The sequence below is a fragment of the Leptinotarsa decemlineata genome, unplaced genomic scaffold (assembly GCF_025532065.1).
Source record: "Leptinotarsa decemlineata unplaced genomic scaffold, Ldec_3_MD MMD2_P_RNA_scaffold_5, whole genome shotgun sequence".
Lineage (NCBI taxonomy): Eukaryota > Metazoa > Arthropoda > Insecta > Coleoptera > Chrysomelidae > Leptinotarsa > Leptinotarsa decemlineata.
In genome coordinates, this window is record NW_027412532.1 from 14,961,006 (window position 1) to 14,977,138 (window position 16,133).

At 33.8% G+C, this 16,133-nt stretch overlaps 1 protein-coding gene across 5 annotated transcripts in view; it reads left to right on the plus strand.

The window, feature by feature from the left end:
- Positions 1 to 13,812, plus strand: part of Gbs-70E (Glycogen binding subunit 70E) — a 66,187-nt gene extending 52,375 nt beyond the window's left edge. For 2 of the 5 annotated variants that reach the window (XM_074169614.1, XM_074169611.1), the window contains exons 2-3: positions 8,887 to 9,905; positions 12,636 to 13,812. In XM_074169614.1, the coding sequence (XP_074025715.1) occupies positions 8,893 to 9,905; positions 12,636 to 12,645 (1,023 nt within the window). In that variant the 5' untranslated portion in view covers positions 8,887 to 8,892 and the 3' untranslated portion in view covers positions 12,646 to 13,812. Of the gene's footprint in view, positions 1 to 4,337; positions 4,380 to 8,886; positions 9,965 to 12,635 lie in introns of those variants that run through there. The other 3 variants (XM_074169612.1, XM_074169609.1, XM_074169613.1) reach the window with 3 other exon arrangements.
- The last annotated feature ends 2,321 nt before the right edge of the window (positions 13,813 to 16,133 follow it).

Below are 16,133 nucleotides of genomic sequence, written 5' to 3' on the forward strand. Positions count from 1 at the left end.
CTATACAATAGCTTCCTCAGTCGTGTTCATACACGCCTATGTCTATACACGGTATAGACAAGTATCTTGGAAACTGCAAAAAGCTTGTGAGTCATGAAAATTTCAACAATGATACTGATACTCCAGATGTGCCCTTAAAAAAGACTTTTAATTCAAAACTTAGCAATATTTCTTAACAAAATACTTCCTAATCACCACATGAGTATTGAACTTGGTTTTATACCATTCCCCAAGGTGGATAATTCAAAATAAATATTACGGATATAAATATATGGATTATTATGGATACAAACTGTCATCAAAAGATAATAATTTCAATAGATTATTCATTGTTAGTTAGGATATATGTGTTTACATATTCTTACATCAAAATTTAAGCAATATGTAAACACACATGTTCTGACTATTGTAGTTTTCCTGATGATGACAATAAAAAGTGGCGAAATATTGGAATCAATGTCCTAAGAGTATTCTTGGCATGCTACATACCCCAATAGTTTAGTAATGTTGCAGTCAGAGGCCTCTTCATCAGGAACTCTACAATAATTATTGAATAAACAAAGGTATGGACAACGTGTTCATACTCACGGAAGTGAGGTTAAAATGAAGTTTGCGAAAAAGGAACAAAGAGGATCCTCATATTTGCATGTCAAGATTAAAATTTGTTAAAAACATAACATTACGTATTATTTTTATGATAAAATGAGATGATTGCGCAGATAATATGTACCTAATTAAGTATCAGAAAATAATCTCAACAGGTTGTCGGTTATGAATGACAAAACACATGAAATTTGACAGAAAGTATTTGACAGAATTTCTTGTTCTGGCCATTGCAGTGGTGCCAATGAGATCTAACAGGACTATAAAATGATATATATTAGAGAGTGAAAGTAAAGAGTTTCCTATTACGGAATTATCAATTGTTATCAAAATTATTATCTCTATTTAAACAAAGGAGATAAGTATAAATCAGGCTAGGACTTTCAATGCCTGTCCTGGAATTAATAGTATTTGAATTATTAAATATATAACACATTTCTGAGAAAGTTTTTTTTGACTATTATTTTCTGAATCTAAAATTTTAAAATTATCAAAAGAGAAGTCATGACCTAAGTCAATGGTATGTTTAGAAAGGGTGCATGATGGTTTATTGCATCTTATGTCACTCTTGTGGGAAGTGATTCCGTCTTTTAACTTTCTACTCGTTTGTCCAATATAAATCTATCCACAATTGGAACAAGGGATGGAATAAACCACATTATGTTATGTTTGTTTAGAATATGTTTTTCCGTTAACCAGCTATCGCACCCCTACGAACGATAACCCTCAGAAGTCGAAACTTGTGCGAGGTAAAGGGTAACGAGGTCTTACCTTTATACGTGTGATTCCTGAAAGAGGTGATGATATCTTCTTTGTATTTCAAATTGGAAAAAAGTTTCTTAATAGTCTTCAGATTTCTGAAAGCTAATTCCACATGTTCAAATTGACCAAACATTTTTTTAGATTATGTGAGAGACTACCTAGATGAGGTAGTGAAAAATAAAATGTCATTTGAGGAACATCGTTTTTCATATTGTTTGTATTAATGTTATTATGAAAGAATTGTTATTCTATTAATAGAAGATCTGTTGAAGAGTAGTTTATGAATGAGAGATTTTGGATAGCCGTTTTGAAAAAACAATTCTGCAAGTTTTTTTAACGATGAGTGGTACACACCACTCGATTTTTCATCCCCATTATTAGGTTCATTTTTTGTTTTTCCTGCCAGATGATCCCGGTTTTCTATACCATGGAGTGGTATATCCTCATGTCTTATTAGTCGAGAATTTAAATAGGGAACACTCCTGTTGAAATCCTTTTTTTCAATAGTAAACTGTACCAGTTCTTCATAATGGTTGAAAACCTTGAGTCCATTGTGTGGAATACTAAGAATAATGTCATCAACACATTTTTTTAAAATAGGAATTTGAAAAGATAATTTATTAATTCAAGCTTCTATCAGATCGTCCATTTCATAAATTGTGAATCTCTACATTTCATTTTTATCAAATAAAGCTATTTTACCGTAGAAAACGAATAATGTAAGACGCAAACACCAATGAAAGATACTTTACCGTTGGTCGCAGTCTTTTATCTCAAACCATTACTCATTTATTACATAGTGACCACCATACTTTGCCGATATTTATCACCGTCACACAATAAATAACAGTTCTTGGTGCTGCATGTGGGTCTCCCTAATAGAACATTGTTCTCTGAATAGCTCTACAACAAGCACCTTCTCTTCCTTATTAGTTATTGATGGCTAAATCTGATATTATCGATCGTGTCAAAGCATCAACTTGTGAAAGAGTCATTAATCAATATCGATCCGTAGAAAGCTTGTCATATGCTAACAATAAAACGTGGTACCCGGCTTCATGTTTTATTCCATAGGATCGACAGTAAAATAACAATGGTAAATGTAAATTATGGATTAGCACCGCAGAACGGCGATGCATTTTTATGTGGGTAGAAAAGTATTTCGCGGTTCGCAGTTTCAATAATAAATGCACTAAAAAGTAGGGCTATACACAGTGCGGTTGTTTTCATTCAAGATAGATAGATAGATAATTTATTTCATCGTTACATAATAAAATGTTTGTAGCAAGTCAAAAAAAATGAAAGTAATTTGTTAAACAATCAAAATATTATAAAAACAAACGAGAAACACAAATACAAAAATATAAAAACAAAAATTGAGTATGTATGTTGACATTATAAACATTTAAAATGATTCACGTATTTTTCGACAGAGTAGAAGCAAAAAGTCAAAGGATAAATTTTTATTGTTTTTTTTTTTAATTTGGACATACTAAGAATTTTGAAACTATCGGGAAGATAGTTGTAGAGGTTGAAATTCAGTGTATTTTTTATGATTTACTCAAACGGTAGCGGTTTGTCCGAAATTAGTTACAATGTCTGGTATAATAGTCATGAAGGTCTGATTGCTTGATTATTAAGTTGACTTTTTATGAATTTCTATGAGAACGTTGTAAAAAAATAATGTGGATAACGGCATTATTCTCAATTTCAAAAACAGAGGTAGACAATGATCCCTATAAATAGAGTTAATAATTATTCTGCAATTTAAAAGTTTTGACAGCCCCAGTTGAGTTGCCCCAGAGTATAACACCATAGCTAATGTGAGAATGGAAGAGGGAGAAATGTGTTATTTTTAGTGTATCGAAACCAGTTATATTTCTCAACTGACGCAATAAAAAGACATCTACATAATTTTTTACTCAATTGGTCAATATGACAGGTCTAAGTGAGAGTACTATTGACAACTAACCCAAGTAATTTAACACTGTTTGCACTTGATGAAGCGGCAGAGCTTGCTGAAAACTGTAACTGTTTCGTTTTATCTATGTTCAGTTTGAGTAGATTTGACACGAACCAACTTTCTGACTTCTCATCGACTTCCTTTGATATTCTAGAAAGTTCAATAGAATTTTTGTCAGGATAAATAAATGTAATGTAATCGGCAAACAAAACAGATTTATATGGATGCATGAAATTACTAATATCATTCACGTAAATTATGAATATAAGTGGTCTCAATACTGATCCTTGGGGAACACAATGTTTAACGAGTTTTACATTCGAAATGTAATTATTGCTACTGACTGCTTGATATCTATTCGATAAATATGATTTTATGAGGGATAGAGATACCCCCTGACGCCATGGTAATATAGTTTTTCCAATAATATGTCGTGAGATACCCAGTCGAACGCCTTAGAGAGGTCGCAGAGCGTAATAGCTGTTTAGTTACCTTGCTCGAGATGGTCGACTACTTCACTCACCACATTGAGTTGATCCATCACTAGTGACTTTGAAATCAGGTTAATCAACTCATAGGGAAAAAATTGACATTACCAAAAAAGTAGAGAATACGATTCATTTTCGGTCCATGGACCGATTCAATTTACGAGTTCCTGTTATATGTCTACAAGTAGTAGGTTAGGTTAGGTTAGGTCCAAAGTGATTGGGTCTTTTTGACCCTCCACCGCAACCCGCAAGGGTTTATTGTGGCTCACGCCTTTTCACACTCGACCAAATATACCCAGCTTCTAAACGAAGCCGATTGATTTGTATGGTGAGTGGTCTTTCAGGTCAGGTTGAAGAAATATGGACCGATGATACCGCCAGCCCAAAATCCACATCAAACAGTGACTTTTTCGGAATACATTGGACGCTTTTGGATCTCATGTGGATTGGTATTGATCAAGAAATAGATCTCATCGCTGAAATAGGTCTCATCGCCAATGAGCACTCATCGAGCGCATCATATAGTGATTCCATCAATGTCCTACGTATTTTTAATAATCTTGGTATGTTAATCTGATCGTTTGCATGATGTGGGTGGTTGTACGTAAGGGTTAAAAGTGAAAAGAAAAAGAATTTAATCGAGCGCGTCAGATTTTCTAAGGGGGTGTTAAGTGCAACAAAAAAAGGTCTCATCCAATAATCTGACGATTTCGATCTGACGCAAACGTGCGGCCATTACTATAATGTGCAAAAAAATTCGCCCTTTTGAAATACTCAAGCGCGTCAGATTAAGACATATATGGTTCATCTTAATGTGCTGTCGTATATTCTGACGATTATCTAAAGGGATTCGCTTAATCTGACAAAAACAATATTTTTTTATTTTTTTTTTTAATTCATTGAACTTGATTAATTGAAAAGCTCAAGAAATAGCATGCAAATAAATAAGTGTATGTTTTCTAAGTAGAATACTTGTACTTATAGGAAAATAATTTTTCAAAAATGCTCAAAAAAATTAATTTTTCATAATCAATTGATTAATCAATGAAGAAACAAGAAATGAAACTTTCTATGTTTTTTACCACTTTTATTTGTAATTTGTATATTGTATAAGTTTGAAAATGTCTTTATAGGACGAACCTACAGTAACGTTAGTTACAAATAAAAGTGGTGAAAACATAAAAAGTTTAATTTCTCTTTTCTTCATTATGACTTTCTACCACGTAGTAACGGCTACATCCATCAATTAATTGATTAATTAATCATCATCTTCATCACGAACGAGTATCTGTGATCAGCTGTGATGGCGTCATGGCAACAGAATTCAGAGTGGCGACGGAGTGAGAGAGTAATAGATAGAGAAAAAGTGAATAGAGAATAGAGAAATAGAAACTCGGAGAGGAAAATATAGGTATCACACAGCTGCATGCATTAAACTTCATCGACGAATTTTAGTTATTTCGGCTTGCGGAAATTATCAGATTGTATATTTTTCGTTATCTTCGAATTATTACTTTCAAAATAAAAAAAAAAATTATCTACGTTCGAGAATGTTGAGATGGCGTTTTTTTTACAACTTTGCTGCCCTCCCCTTTCTTTACGTCACTTTTAAATTGTCAGAATACTGGAATGTACACTTTTTAGAAGGTAATCAACTCACCATACCTTAATCTGACGCGCTCAAGAATTTCTGATCATAAGTTTTTTTGTACTAATCTGATCCTTTATCCCTCACAGGCGGCCTTATATATGGGGCTCATATTTGATGGAGGTACTTAACTTATTATTGTAAGCGACACGAAATCGACTAGTTCGAATTATCCTGCGCACTCTCAGAAACAGCGGCGACCTTGCCTTTCGTCGACATACGGGAACCAGTAGACTGAAATTCATACACTTATTTATATTGTTTGTGAAGCACAAAGACGGGTTATACTAATACGACCAGTGTTGCCCGGACATATTCATGCTCAACATTAGATTTTGTGTAGAAAAAACAGTATATTGACATGAAAAACAGTAAAAAATATATTTGAAAAATGCTTTTCACAAACTTAATAATTATTATAGAAATTAAACTGGGTAATCAGTAGATTTTTACTGTCAAACAGTGGAATAGAACTAGGCGCTCCTCTCCAGTTACATTTTTCATGAATATATTTTCAGATAAGGTATCAGTCCTGGTATTCTCAACTTTTCCACAAATATTTGCACAAATGATATAGTTTTATCTACATTTTCCATGATATTAAGAGAATGCGACTTTAGAAAGGCATATAGTGTGTCGTTTGAATTCAAGTTCGCAATAATATGTACATGTTAAATTATCGCCTATTACGTTCATCATCCAATAGGAAATATGAAATTCTTATAATTGATGAATTGATGATATGGTGAAAACATATGAAATATTTTATAACAGTATTGACAAAAATTATCTAAAAATGTTTACCTAGAATAAAAAAAATATATTATATTATTATATTTTCAATGAGTATGACTCAGAAATTAATTTTCGTTTCAGTTTCAGTTTGTTTGCTTATTAAATTAAATCACATATACAGGAGGGGAAAAACGGAAATAATATGGAAGACTTCAAAAACTATCAGAATCAATCTCCTTTCATGTTCTGCAATTTTCTTGCAGTTTCCGAGTAAGGGATTTCTCAATGTTTCTAGGAGAATTTGTGGCTGAATCGGCTTGAATATTCTTTAATTTTTGTTCGAGAGGGGTTTTCCCTGTATTCTTCTGATATATGATCTTTTGAAATTGTTCTGTCATAAGTTTCCTAATAATAAGTTTCACGTCCGAACAAGGTAAAGTTGAATTTTCATTTTCATATCATGCTTATGTGGCTTCCACAATATGTTATGGTATCTTAAGTGTCAAGTACCCGGTCTGACCTATAAATGGCAGTAATTGTTTGAAAAATATCACGGTATCGGAAAGTACACAATTCATAAAGTATATGTTTCAAGTTTGAAGAAGCTGCATTGTTTAGTATTTGTTTGGCAGTTTACTATCAATAGCGAACGTTTTCGTTGAATTTGCGAAAATGAAGAAAATTGGTCATCGGTATGTGTTAAAATATTTTTATTTGAAAGACCTCAGCTCAACCAATATAAAAGCTCAACTGGATTCTACTCTAGGTGAGTCTGCTCCTTCGTTTACAAGAGTAAAATACTGGGTAGCAGAGTTTAAACGAGGGCATTCGTACTGCCAAGACGAGCATCGCAGTGGCCTACCAAATGAGGTGACGTCTTCAGGAACGGTGAAAAAACCCAACAAAGCGGTATCGAATGATCTTCGACTGAAAGTCCGCGAGCTAGCAGAATTAGTAGGCAGTTTAAGAAGTGCGTAAATCATATACTATCTGAAAATGTGTACGTGAGAAAGCTGTGTGCAAGATAGGTGCCGCGTTTGCTCACACTCGAGCAAAAACAGTGTCGTAAAGATGTTTCAATTGAGCGTTTAGCGGAATTTCACAGCAACAAATCGTCCATGTCGTGTCCAAGAACGCCACATTTTGAACAAATAACAAACATTTTAAGTAATTATAACTGCACCAATATTGAATTTCAACACTCAAATCGCGAACAACACGATGACTATAACCATCCTCGCATTCTCCGATTTCTATTCGTTACCGTAACATAACTTCAAATTTAATTTTGACTCTTCAGCCAATCATAAAACTCGGTTAGTAAAAAGTATCCAATAGAAACCGCCAATTCTACAGTCCACGTGAACTAGTTCGCAGACGGTTCATTTCTATGTATTGGTTTTTTAGTCTTTCAGAGTGCCGTCAACTTAAGGTGTGCACAATATCGTTTACTTCGACTATAACTAAAGATACTTTAGCGATTGAAACAAATAAAAATCGTAGTAGAAATCAGGCAAAAGCTATTTTCTTCATCCAATAGGAACCGCCAATTCTACAGTAAACGTGGACTAGTTCTAAGCTGGTTCATTTCTATGTATTGGTTTTTTTGGTCTTTTAGAGTGCCGTCAATTTTAAGTGTGCACAATATCGTTTACTTCGACTATAACTAAAGATACTTTAGCGACTTGAAACAAATAAAAATCGTAGTAGAAATCAGACAAAAGCTATTTTCTTCATCCAATAAGAACCACCAATTCTACAGTCCACGTGGACTATTTCGCAGCCGGTTCATTTCTATGTATTGGTTTTTTGGTCTTTTAGAGTGCCGTCAATTTTAAGTGTGCACAATATCGTTTACTTCGACTATAACTAAAGATACTTTAGAGACTTGAAACAAATAAAAATCGTAGTAGAAATCAGACGAAAGCTATTTTCTTCATCCAATATTCATAGATAGAGTATGATGAATTTTAACAATGAGTCTTCACGTTTTGTTTATTTTTAGGCTTTGATGACCCTTTTGATGGTTGGAAAGAGCTGCTATCCTGATTATGAAATATATTGATCATATCAACTGTTTTTCTTTCGGTTGAACATAACATTTTTGAACATTACTGGAGTTTTATCCTGACACAGAACCGTTATTTTTTACACCTCGACACGTGTTTCAATCGCCAAGTGATAATATTCAAGAGGTATATTAAATTTTAGTTTAATATTCCTCTTGAAGATGATCACTTGGTGATTGAAACACGTGTTGAGGTGTTAAAAATAACGGTTTGGGATAAAACTCCGGTAATATTCATTACTACTCCAAAGGTTCCAAATAGTGCATCACAAGTATAACTCTTTTTGTACACGAATCATATTTTTTCATAAATTCTGGTTTTATGATTAATCATCTCCATCATTCAGCCATAAATGAAAATCCCCTTCTATCCATCCATAAGTGCAACGATTTTTCACAACCCAATAGACTTTGCGGAAGGCCTGATTAGTCATTTTCATTATGTCTGAAAGTTGTTTACAATTGTTTTGTTTTCAACTCCGTCGTTTGACATCGATCCAACTCTAATTATAATACGTACAATATGCCAAACCCCACCCAAAACAAAAATAGTAAAAAATTCCCATGTTTATTTCTACTCTGTGTCCAATACAATACTTACCCCTTCTTATTTTTTCAGATACAAATGTGTTCTATGGACTACGAGATGCTGGTCTCTCACAGTCCGCCAGTTTTCAGTCACAGTCCGCCGACAGGAGGTTTTCTAACGGAGTATGCGGCTCTGAGGCTAGGACAAGATTCATTCCCGCGCGCTGCCTTCAGTACTTGCCGAACCATCCAACACTCGAACTCATTCAGCGGCTTCACGAAGGCGCCTACAAAAATGCCAGCTTCTCCGAAGCGACCTTGTCTAGTGATAAGACCCAACGAAGAATCATCCAGTTCGAGCGATGAGGACCCGACCAGTCCGACGCGATTGAAAAAAAAAGTCGTCTTCGCCGATGACAAGGGCATGTCTCTCACCCACGTCAGGGTCATGACGGAACCTTCCAATGTACCGCCACTCTGGAGCTTCCGATTCCTGTCAGAAGTGACGCAGGGTATCAACGCGGATCCAGTCGGAGAAGTAGACTCTTGGGAAGTAACGTTTCCTCAGCCTGCTTCGGATTACGTGGCATTCAGGAAGCGACTGGACTCGGAGAAAGTTTCTTTGGAGAACGTCATCGTGAAGGAGTGCGAGGACACCATCCTGGGAACTATTAAAGTCAGCAACATGTCCTTCCAGAAAGAAGTAATCGTTCGATCTTCGACGAACGACTGGAAAACATACGAAGACTCTTTCTGTGTTTATGTGCCTAACAACATCACCTCCAGTGTTGGTCCTGCGTACGTTTTGTACGACACCTTTTCCTTCAAAATTCCCCTTCCCCCAAAGGTGAAAAAGGTAGAGTTCTGTGTGTGCTTCAGATGTGAGGGAAATGAATACTGGGACAACAACCATGGGAATAACTACGTCCTAGTGAAAAAGATGCCCGTTCCTTTGCACAAGTCCTTGTCTAACGATGACTTGTATAATCGGAAAAATAGTCAAACGCAACCTCAGGTAATAAAAAAGTGCGCGGATATAGTACAAGCTAAAATGGATTCTTGGTCGGAGTTCGCTAGTTGGACACATTTAGAGAACTCGAGCCCTTACTGGTAATGCCTTACCTTACTCGACTTAACATGGAAAAAGGCAGCATGTTGGTTGTAAAATTGTTAGTATGTTTCTTTTCTGGTCATTCTCGCTGATCATTCATTTCTATCATCAGCTAACTTTTCTCCGTTATTCCGCAATAGATGTGGCTCTTTATGTTGTCGATATCAAGGAATATTCTCGTTGTTATCGTGTTTTTGATGATAACTACAGAGTTTATATAGACTACATGATTAATCATTATGCATAAATATTTTCATATTCAATAAAAGATATAATTCATTGCTCTTATTGAGATATGATGATATTTTTGTAGAAATGTAGTCCAGTTGAATGTTTGGTTGAAATAGTGGCGACTTAAATATTGTACCAAAAATTACACTTGAGTAAAATCCTAAACTTTAGTAGTATGGTAGCAATGGTAAGAGTTTGGTATGGCTTTGTGGGTATATCAATTTGGAATTCAACAATATAAAGAAAAACCACACTCATTGATTGTGCTCTTTAATTATTGAAGACGGATATTAATAACATTTTCATGGCATCACATCACATATTTTTGGACCAGTTAACACCTTGAACATCAGTTCAATATAAAACCAAATAAAACATGAGCCAGGGTTCATTCGATTTGGAATGACTACGAGACAGTGTACATCTGAAGAAGGTAGAAAATTTGCAATAAAATAGCCTGGACTCTTGAATTCTCTCTACCAGAAATAGGGTTTCGAACCGCTTTCCATTTCATTGTCACAAGAACGGTCGATTAACTTTTTTATAGTATTAAATGACCCAAAATTTTAAAAAAAACTTTCTATTCAAATACTCGCATTGATGTAATTCAATAAGGATTTTTCTTGTCAATTTCCACGACTGAAGATGTGATTTTTTCTATCATTTTCAAGCAATGTCTTGTAAATGTGCAGACCTTTATATAACTGCGCTTCATAAAATTAACACAAAAGGTCATCTTGAATGTTTGATTTGAAAAAAATCACAAAAACAAAAATACCTGTGAACTTTCATTATTTGAAAATAAGTGATTTGACATTTTCAACTTCACTAAAATTTTAACACTGTATCTATTACCTATGCAATTATTTTGTTGCTAATTTGCCTTTCACCAAACGGTTTATATGTCATTCTGTATCGAGGTCCGGCACATATTACATTTTATGTTATCTCATGTCAAAACTTTTTCAAGATCTTGACTGGTCTAATTAACATTATCATCAAGCGGAGTGAACTTTAATAATACTGGCAAACGTTGATGACCGTATAGTTTTGACTGGAGGTGTGAGCATATCACACAGGATATGTTATGCTATGTTTTCAATGGTGTTATATTTTAAGATTATTAACCATTGTCTATTTATATGCCTCTTATCATTTCATCAACACAAGGAGTTGTCATCCTCAAGAAAGTTTTGTCTGTAAAATATAAGTATAATAAACATTCATATTAAACAGTGATAATACTGCAGATACTAAGCAATAATACACTGGAGGACAACTATGAAAGGTACCAGAATATCAATTTATATATTTTCTGTTCAATACCTACCTCTTGAAGTACTTTGTTGCAAATGCATAAATTTTGTATTGACAAAAATCAATATATTGAAAGAAATGACAAAATCGGACATAACATCAACATACTGAGAATATCTTTGAAACATGTATATTATTTAGTCATTCTCTTTACGTAATACCATTTGAACCGAATATAAGGTGACAGAAATTTGCATCTACTTCAAATTTGACTTTCATAGGCGATTGAAATGGATCACACAATATTTTTAAAACCATTACTCAAATAAATATTATTTTTGTTAATCACACAAAAATCGGCTGTTTGATTTATTACTTGTCTAATAAAAAAAGTCGTTGAAAGTGTCAGATTTCCATAAAATCAATATTTTTTTCCATAGTTCTCACTGTGCTCTTGTCCTATGTTTGTTTCAAAACCTTTCAATTCTGACTTTGAATGAGTCTGATTTTTAGTCACTTAACGTCTCGAATATACTCCTTCATCAGTAAAAGAAGGTCCTTTCCTTCCCTGAATAACTCCACCTAACGACTGTTAAAAAAAAAGGAAAAAGTAAATTTTAATGTTCACAGTTTTTCTGGACACGAATGTAATATTTAGCAATATTCTAGTTCATTTCAGACCTCCGTACTATGGTATTTATGGTTTGCATCATATGGAATTATTTTTGAAATTGTTGATATGCTGTTCATATAATATACTTATCCTTCAACAAGTTTTGATATTGACACGTTGTCACAAATAATGAGGTACAAAGACCAATATTGTTCATACTCAGGTTTACATGAAAAAAAGTGAAGAATTACTTTAAGATAGGAAACGTGGATTATTGAAGAACGTGAATATAAAAAATAATCATTACTTCAAATTCACGAACATAAATATTTTTTGCATCACTATGTTTAAAATTTTGGTATTTTATACAATGTTAAAGATCTGAGAAATGGTATACTAATATATTTCCGTATGTTGCAACCTTTAAAAATACAGCCATGAAAAGTAAATGTTGAACTGGTTTATTCTATTTCTGTTTGGTATATAAGTAACGTAATGAAATTCATAACCGATTTCTTCATTGATTTGCATATAAATAACAATAATTTAATAATACGAGGGATGCATTGATTTTGTTAATGAAAGTACAGAAAAAGTTCATAAATAATTTTGTTTTTCTTTGTTACAGTTTTGTGTAATCTCCGTGAATTCAATGTTGCCAAAACGAAGCCATCCTGTGAGGATTGGATGACTGCTTTTACGTCTGGGAGTATAGTTACTGCGAATTTGAATTTTACAAATTTTGTCTTTGTTCGCATCCGGGGAATATTTGGTTTTTTAATAAGCGATGTTCATTTAGTTTGGTCTGTGACTGAAATCTGTGATATAAAAATTAATGACCTAACTTATTAAAATTGTGGTGAATAGAAGTGCCAACCGGGAGTGAGTATATTTTGTATGGAAATTTTAAAAAATTAGTACCTAATTTTAAAAGACTGATATTATTATATATGTGGAAAAGCGTGCAACTATGAGATTTTATCGATTTTGAAAAATAAACGAGGTTTATAGAGAAGTGTATGTATAGATGGATATATATTTTATAATGCTGCTTTGAGAGTATAAGTCAACAGTAGTTCCTTGCTAAACAGCTCATTTATATTTTCCTGAAAAACCATTGAGAATGAAAGTGAATATGCTGTCAAAAAATGTTGTACTGAACGAAGATGAAAATGAACAACTATAATTATTTCAGAAAGAGAAGAATGAATAATAAATTGTTACATTAGATAATTTTTGTCGTTTGTAGTACCTAATTAATCATTTAAAAGAATGTAAACTTTGAAATATGGTAAATTGAATTTTTCTGTGTACATTAGGTCTTGTTATGGTAGTTGTGGAATATTTCATTGTTCTCTTTTTAATATTTACAGTTTTTTTAAAATATGATACATACTTTTTAAAAATAGATCTGACACTTTTCATAGTTTAAGCGAATATTTCACATAATGTTGATAGTATTTATTTTATTGGAGAAATAATACTTGACAGTGTTTATATTTCATTTTTGATGGTTTTTCTTTTAGTTTATATCTGAGTAGTTTACTTTTATGTAATATTTTGCAATGCGAAAAATGTATTTTTATTGATTGTTGTGTAATTATATCTTTATATCATTTTTTATTATTTCATTGTAAATACCATATGTCATTTCATGTTATACAATTCTAGTGCTTTTTAAAGACTAATGTGTACTGTTATCGTTTTTCTGCATATGAATACCTACTACCTTTTATTGTATATTTTTCAGTACCTTTGTTGGTTGAACATGCACATTTTTGTTAAATAAACATGTTGGAATATTACCTATTTTATTCAATATTTTTATGAACCCTAACTTAACCTTTGGAAAGCTCAGAACTCCCACTTCCCTAAGAGGCCGTGGAACCGATAAAGGTCATTGAACCAATTAGGTTTAATTAATGTATGAAGTGAAACTGAAGATTATCTTTCTGATAGATAAACCCCTAGAAAAAAGGAGAAGTCATAATTTCTCAAAATCATTGAAATTTTGTATCCATCCATTGATGGAGCAGGAGAGCAGGAGACAAAAGTATACCGATATAAATCTCAAAAACAAAAAATCTAGTAGATGAAAAGACAGCTATAGAAATGGGTAGACTCGGACTCCGAATAGAAATCGATTTTTCAAAACTCAGGAATGTTTCAATGGATAATAATGATATATAATAGTGCATTCCTCATCAGACAAATACGACTTGTATAAAGGCTCCGTAGTTCCTTGGGAAAGAGTTAAATATCGAGGCGTGACACTAGATTCCAGATTGATCTGGAAGCAACACTTAGAATAAAAGAAAGATTGGAGGTATCTGTATCTTGTAGAGTAGGGAGGGTGAATGTAAGCCCACAGCACTTAGGCCACATGTGACCCATTGTACATCCTCCCAAGGAGGATGACCTGTCCACCTTCCTCCAGGAAGATGGACAGGTCACTGGGAGACATCTCCTCTAGATCGGTAGGTGTAGGCCAAGACTCGCCGAACACACATTGTCTTATTGACGATAACTCCGGGCACTCGCATAGGACATGCCTGACAGTCTCATCTTCCTATTTACACATCCTTCATAGAGGTGTGTTCACTAGCCCCATATTCTGGAGGTGTTTCCTTGGTTGACAGTGGCCAGTCAGAAATCCTACTGTTAAGCGTAGATTTTTCCAGGTTATCGCCAGATATTTCTTCTGCTACAGCTTCCCAGGGTCGCCCAAGGTGATTCTGGCAAGATTGCATCCTTTGATTCCACCCCATCTCTTTAGGGATTGAGCATGGGTGTAACATTTGGCTAGTTCCGCAATTGTCGAAGTCATCAGGCCGTAGATGCCACCGAGTCCTAAAATTCTTAGTCCAGTCGGCAATGCGATTACCTTTACTCTTGCCGTGCCTCTTAACCCACCTCAGGCTTTGACTAAATTTCGGTGACTTCAGTAGCAGCCCTGAGGTTACACATTGTCTGTTCAAGGGCTTGCGTGCTGTCAGTGCATATTGTTATGTTTAGATTGAAAGTAGTACTGGGTATTGAAAAGAAACGATATATTTGAAAAAATATTTTTAACATCCTACTTCCCCATCATTATATAAAAATTGTGAGAAAACTTTCGAAGAAAGGAATAAACTAATTAGCTTTCATAAAAATTATTTCCAAAGATACCTATACGCATCATTCAGATAATAATAATGAAGGTCTTTATTTCCCATCATAAGGAAATAAAAAAAAATTCAACATGGTGGGAAAAAGTCGGAGATCAGAATAGCTGCTGGCAGCCCCTGATTTGATTCTCAAGGCAAAGATAAGTTGTTTTCAAGTATAAACTAGAAGATTCAGCTGATATAATGATCATACTGAATGTTAGATGAACCCATAATTACGTACCTACCATTCTCTGGTTTGGTGGCAAATATGAATCAAGCTACTTTCACTAACAAACTGAGCAATCTGCAAATGCTTGCTGGTCTGGGAATTACAGAAACAGGAATATACTGTGCAGAGAAAAATGACATAACTGCTAATAACATTAATTCAAGACCTCAGATTATTGATGGGACCAAGAATGACATCGGTACTGGTACTATGGGAATCCAGTAATGAACTGAGAGACTATTCCAACATTGGCTGAGATTCATTACAGACCTACACAATGGATACTGTCCATTCAAAGGACACTAGAACAAAGTAGAGTTGTATACAAGAGATCTTCGTTGTAGGCAGAGCAAGAAAGAAGTAGAGACGGTCCGTTACGTTTTATATAAAAGTGAGGCACTAGATCACAGAAAACAACTGAAATTATAGAAAGGTGGTAAAAAAATTTGTCGTTGGCGAAAGAAATTACTGTCGTCTAAGGGTGAAACCTGTCAAAATTTGTTCTTTTTTGCTTTTTTTTCTATTTTCTTACAAAAATATAAATCTAAAATACCATATGTGAAACCGATCGCCCCTTTTATTTCACGTTTTTTTTTTACTTTAGCAACTTCGTGGGTGGAATCGATCATTTATTCCGTTAAAAAAAATCATTTTGAAATAAGGAAAAAGTTGAAAAACCTCTGTTTACTAAGATAAAGATACATATTTAGACATATCTCGAATGGTTTTTACTGTTTTTTATTTTGAA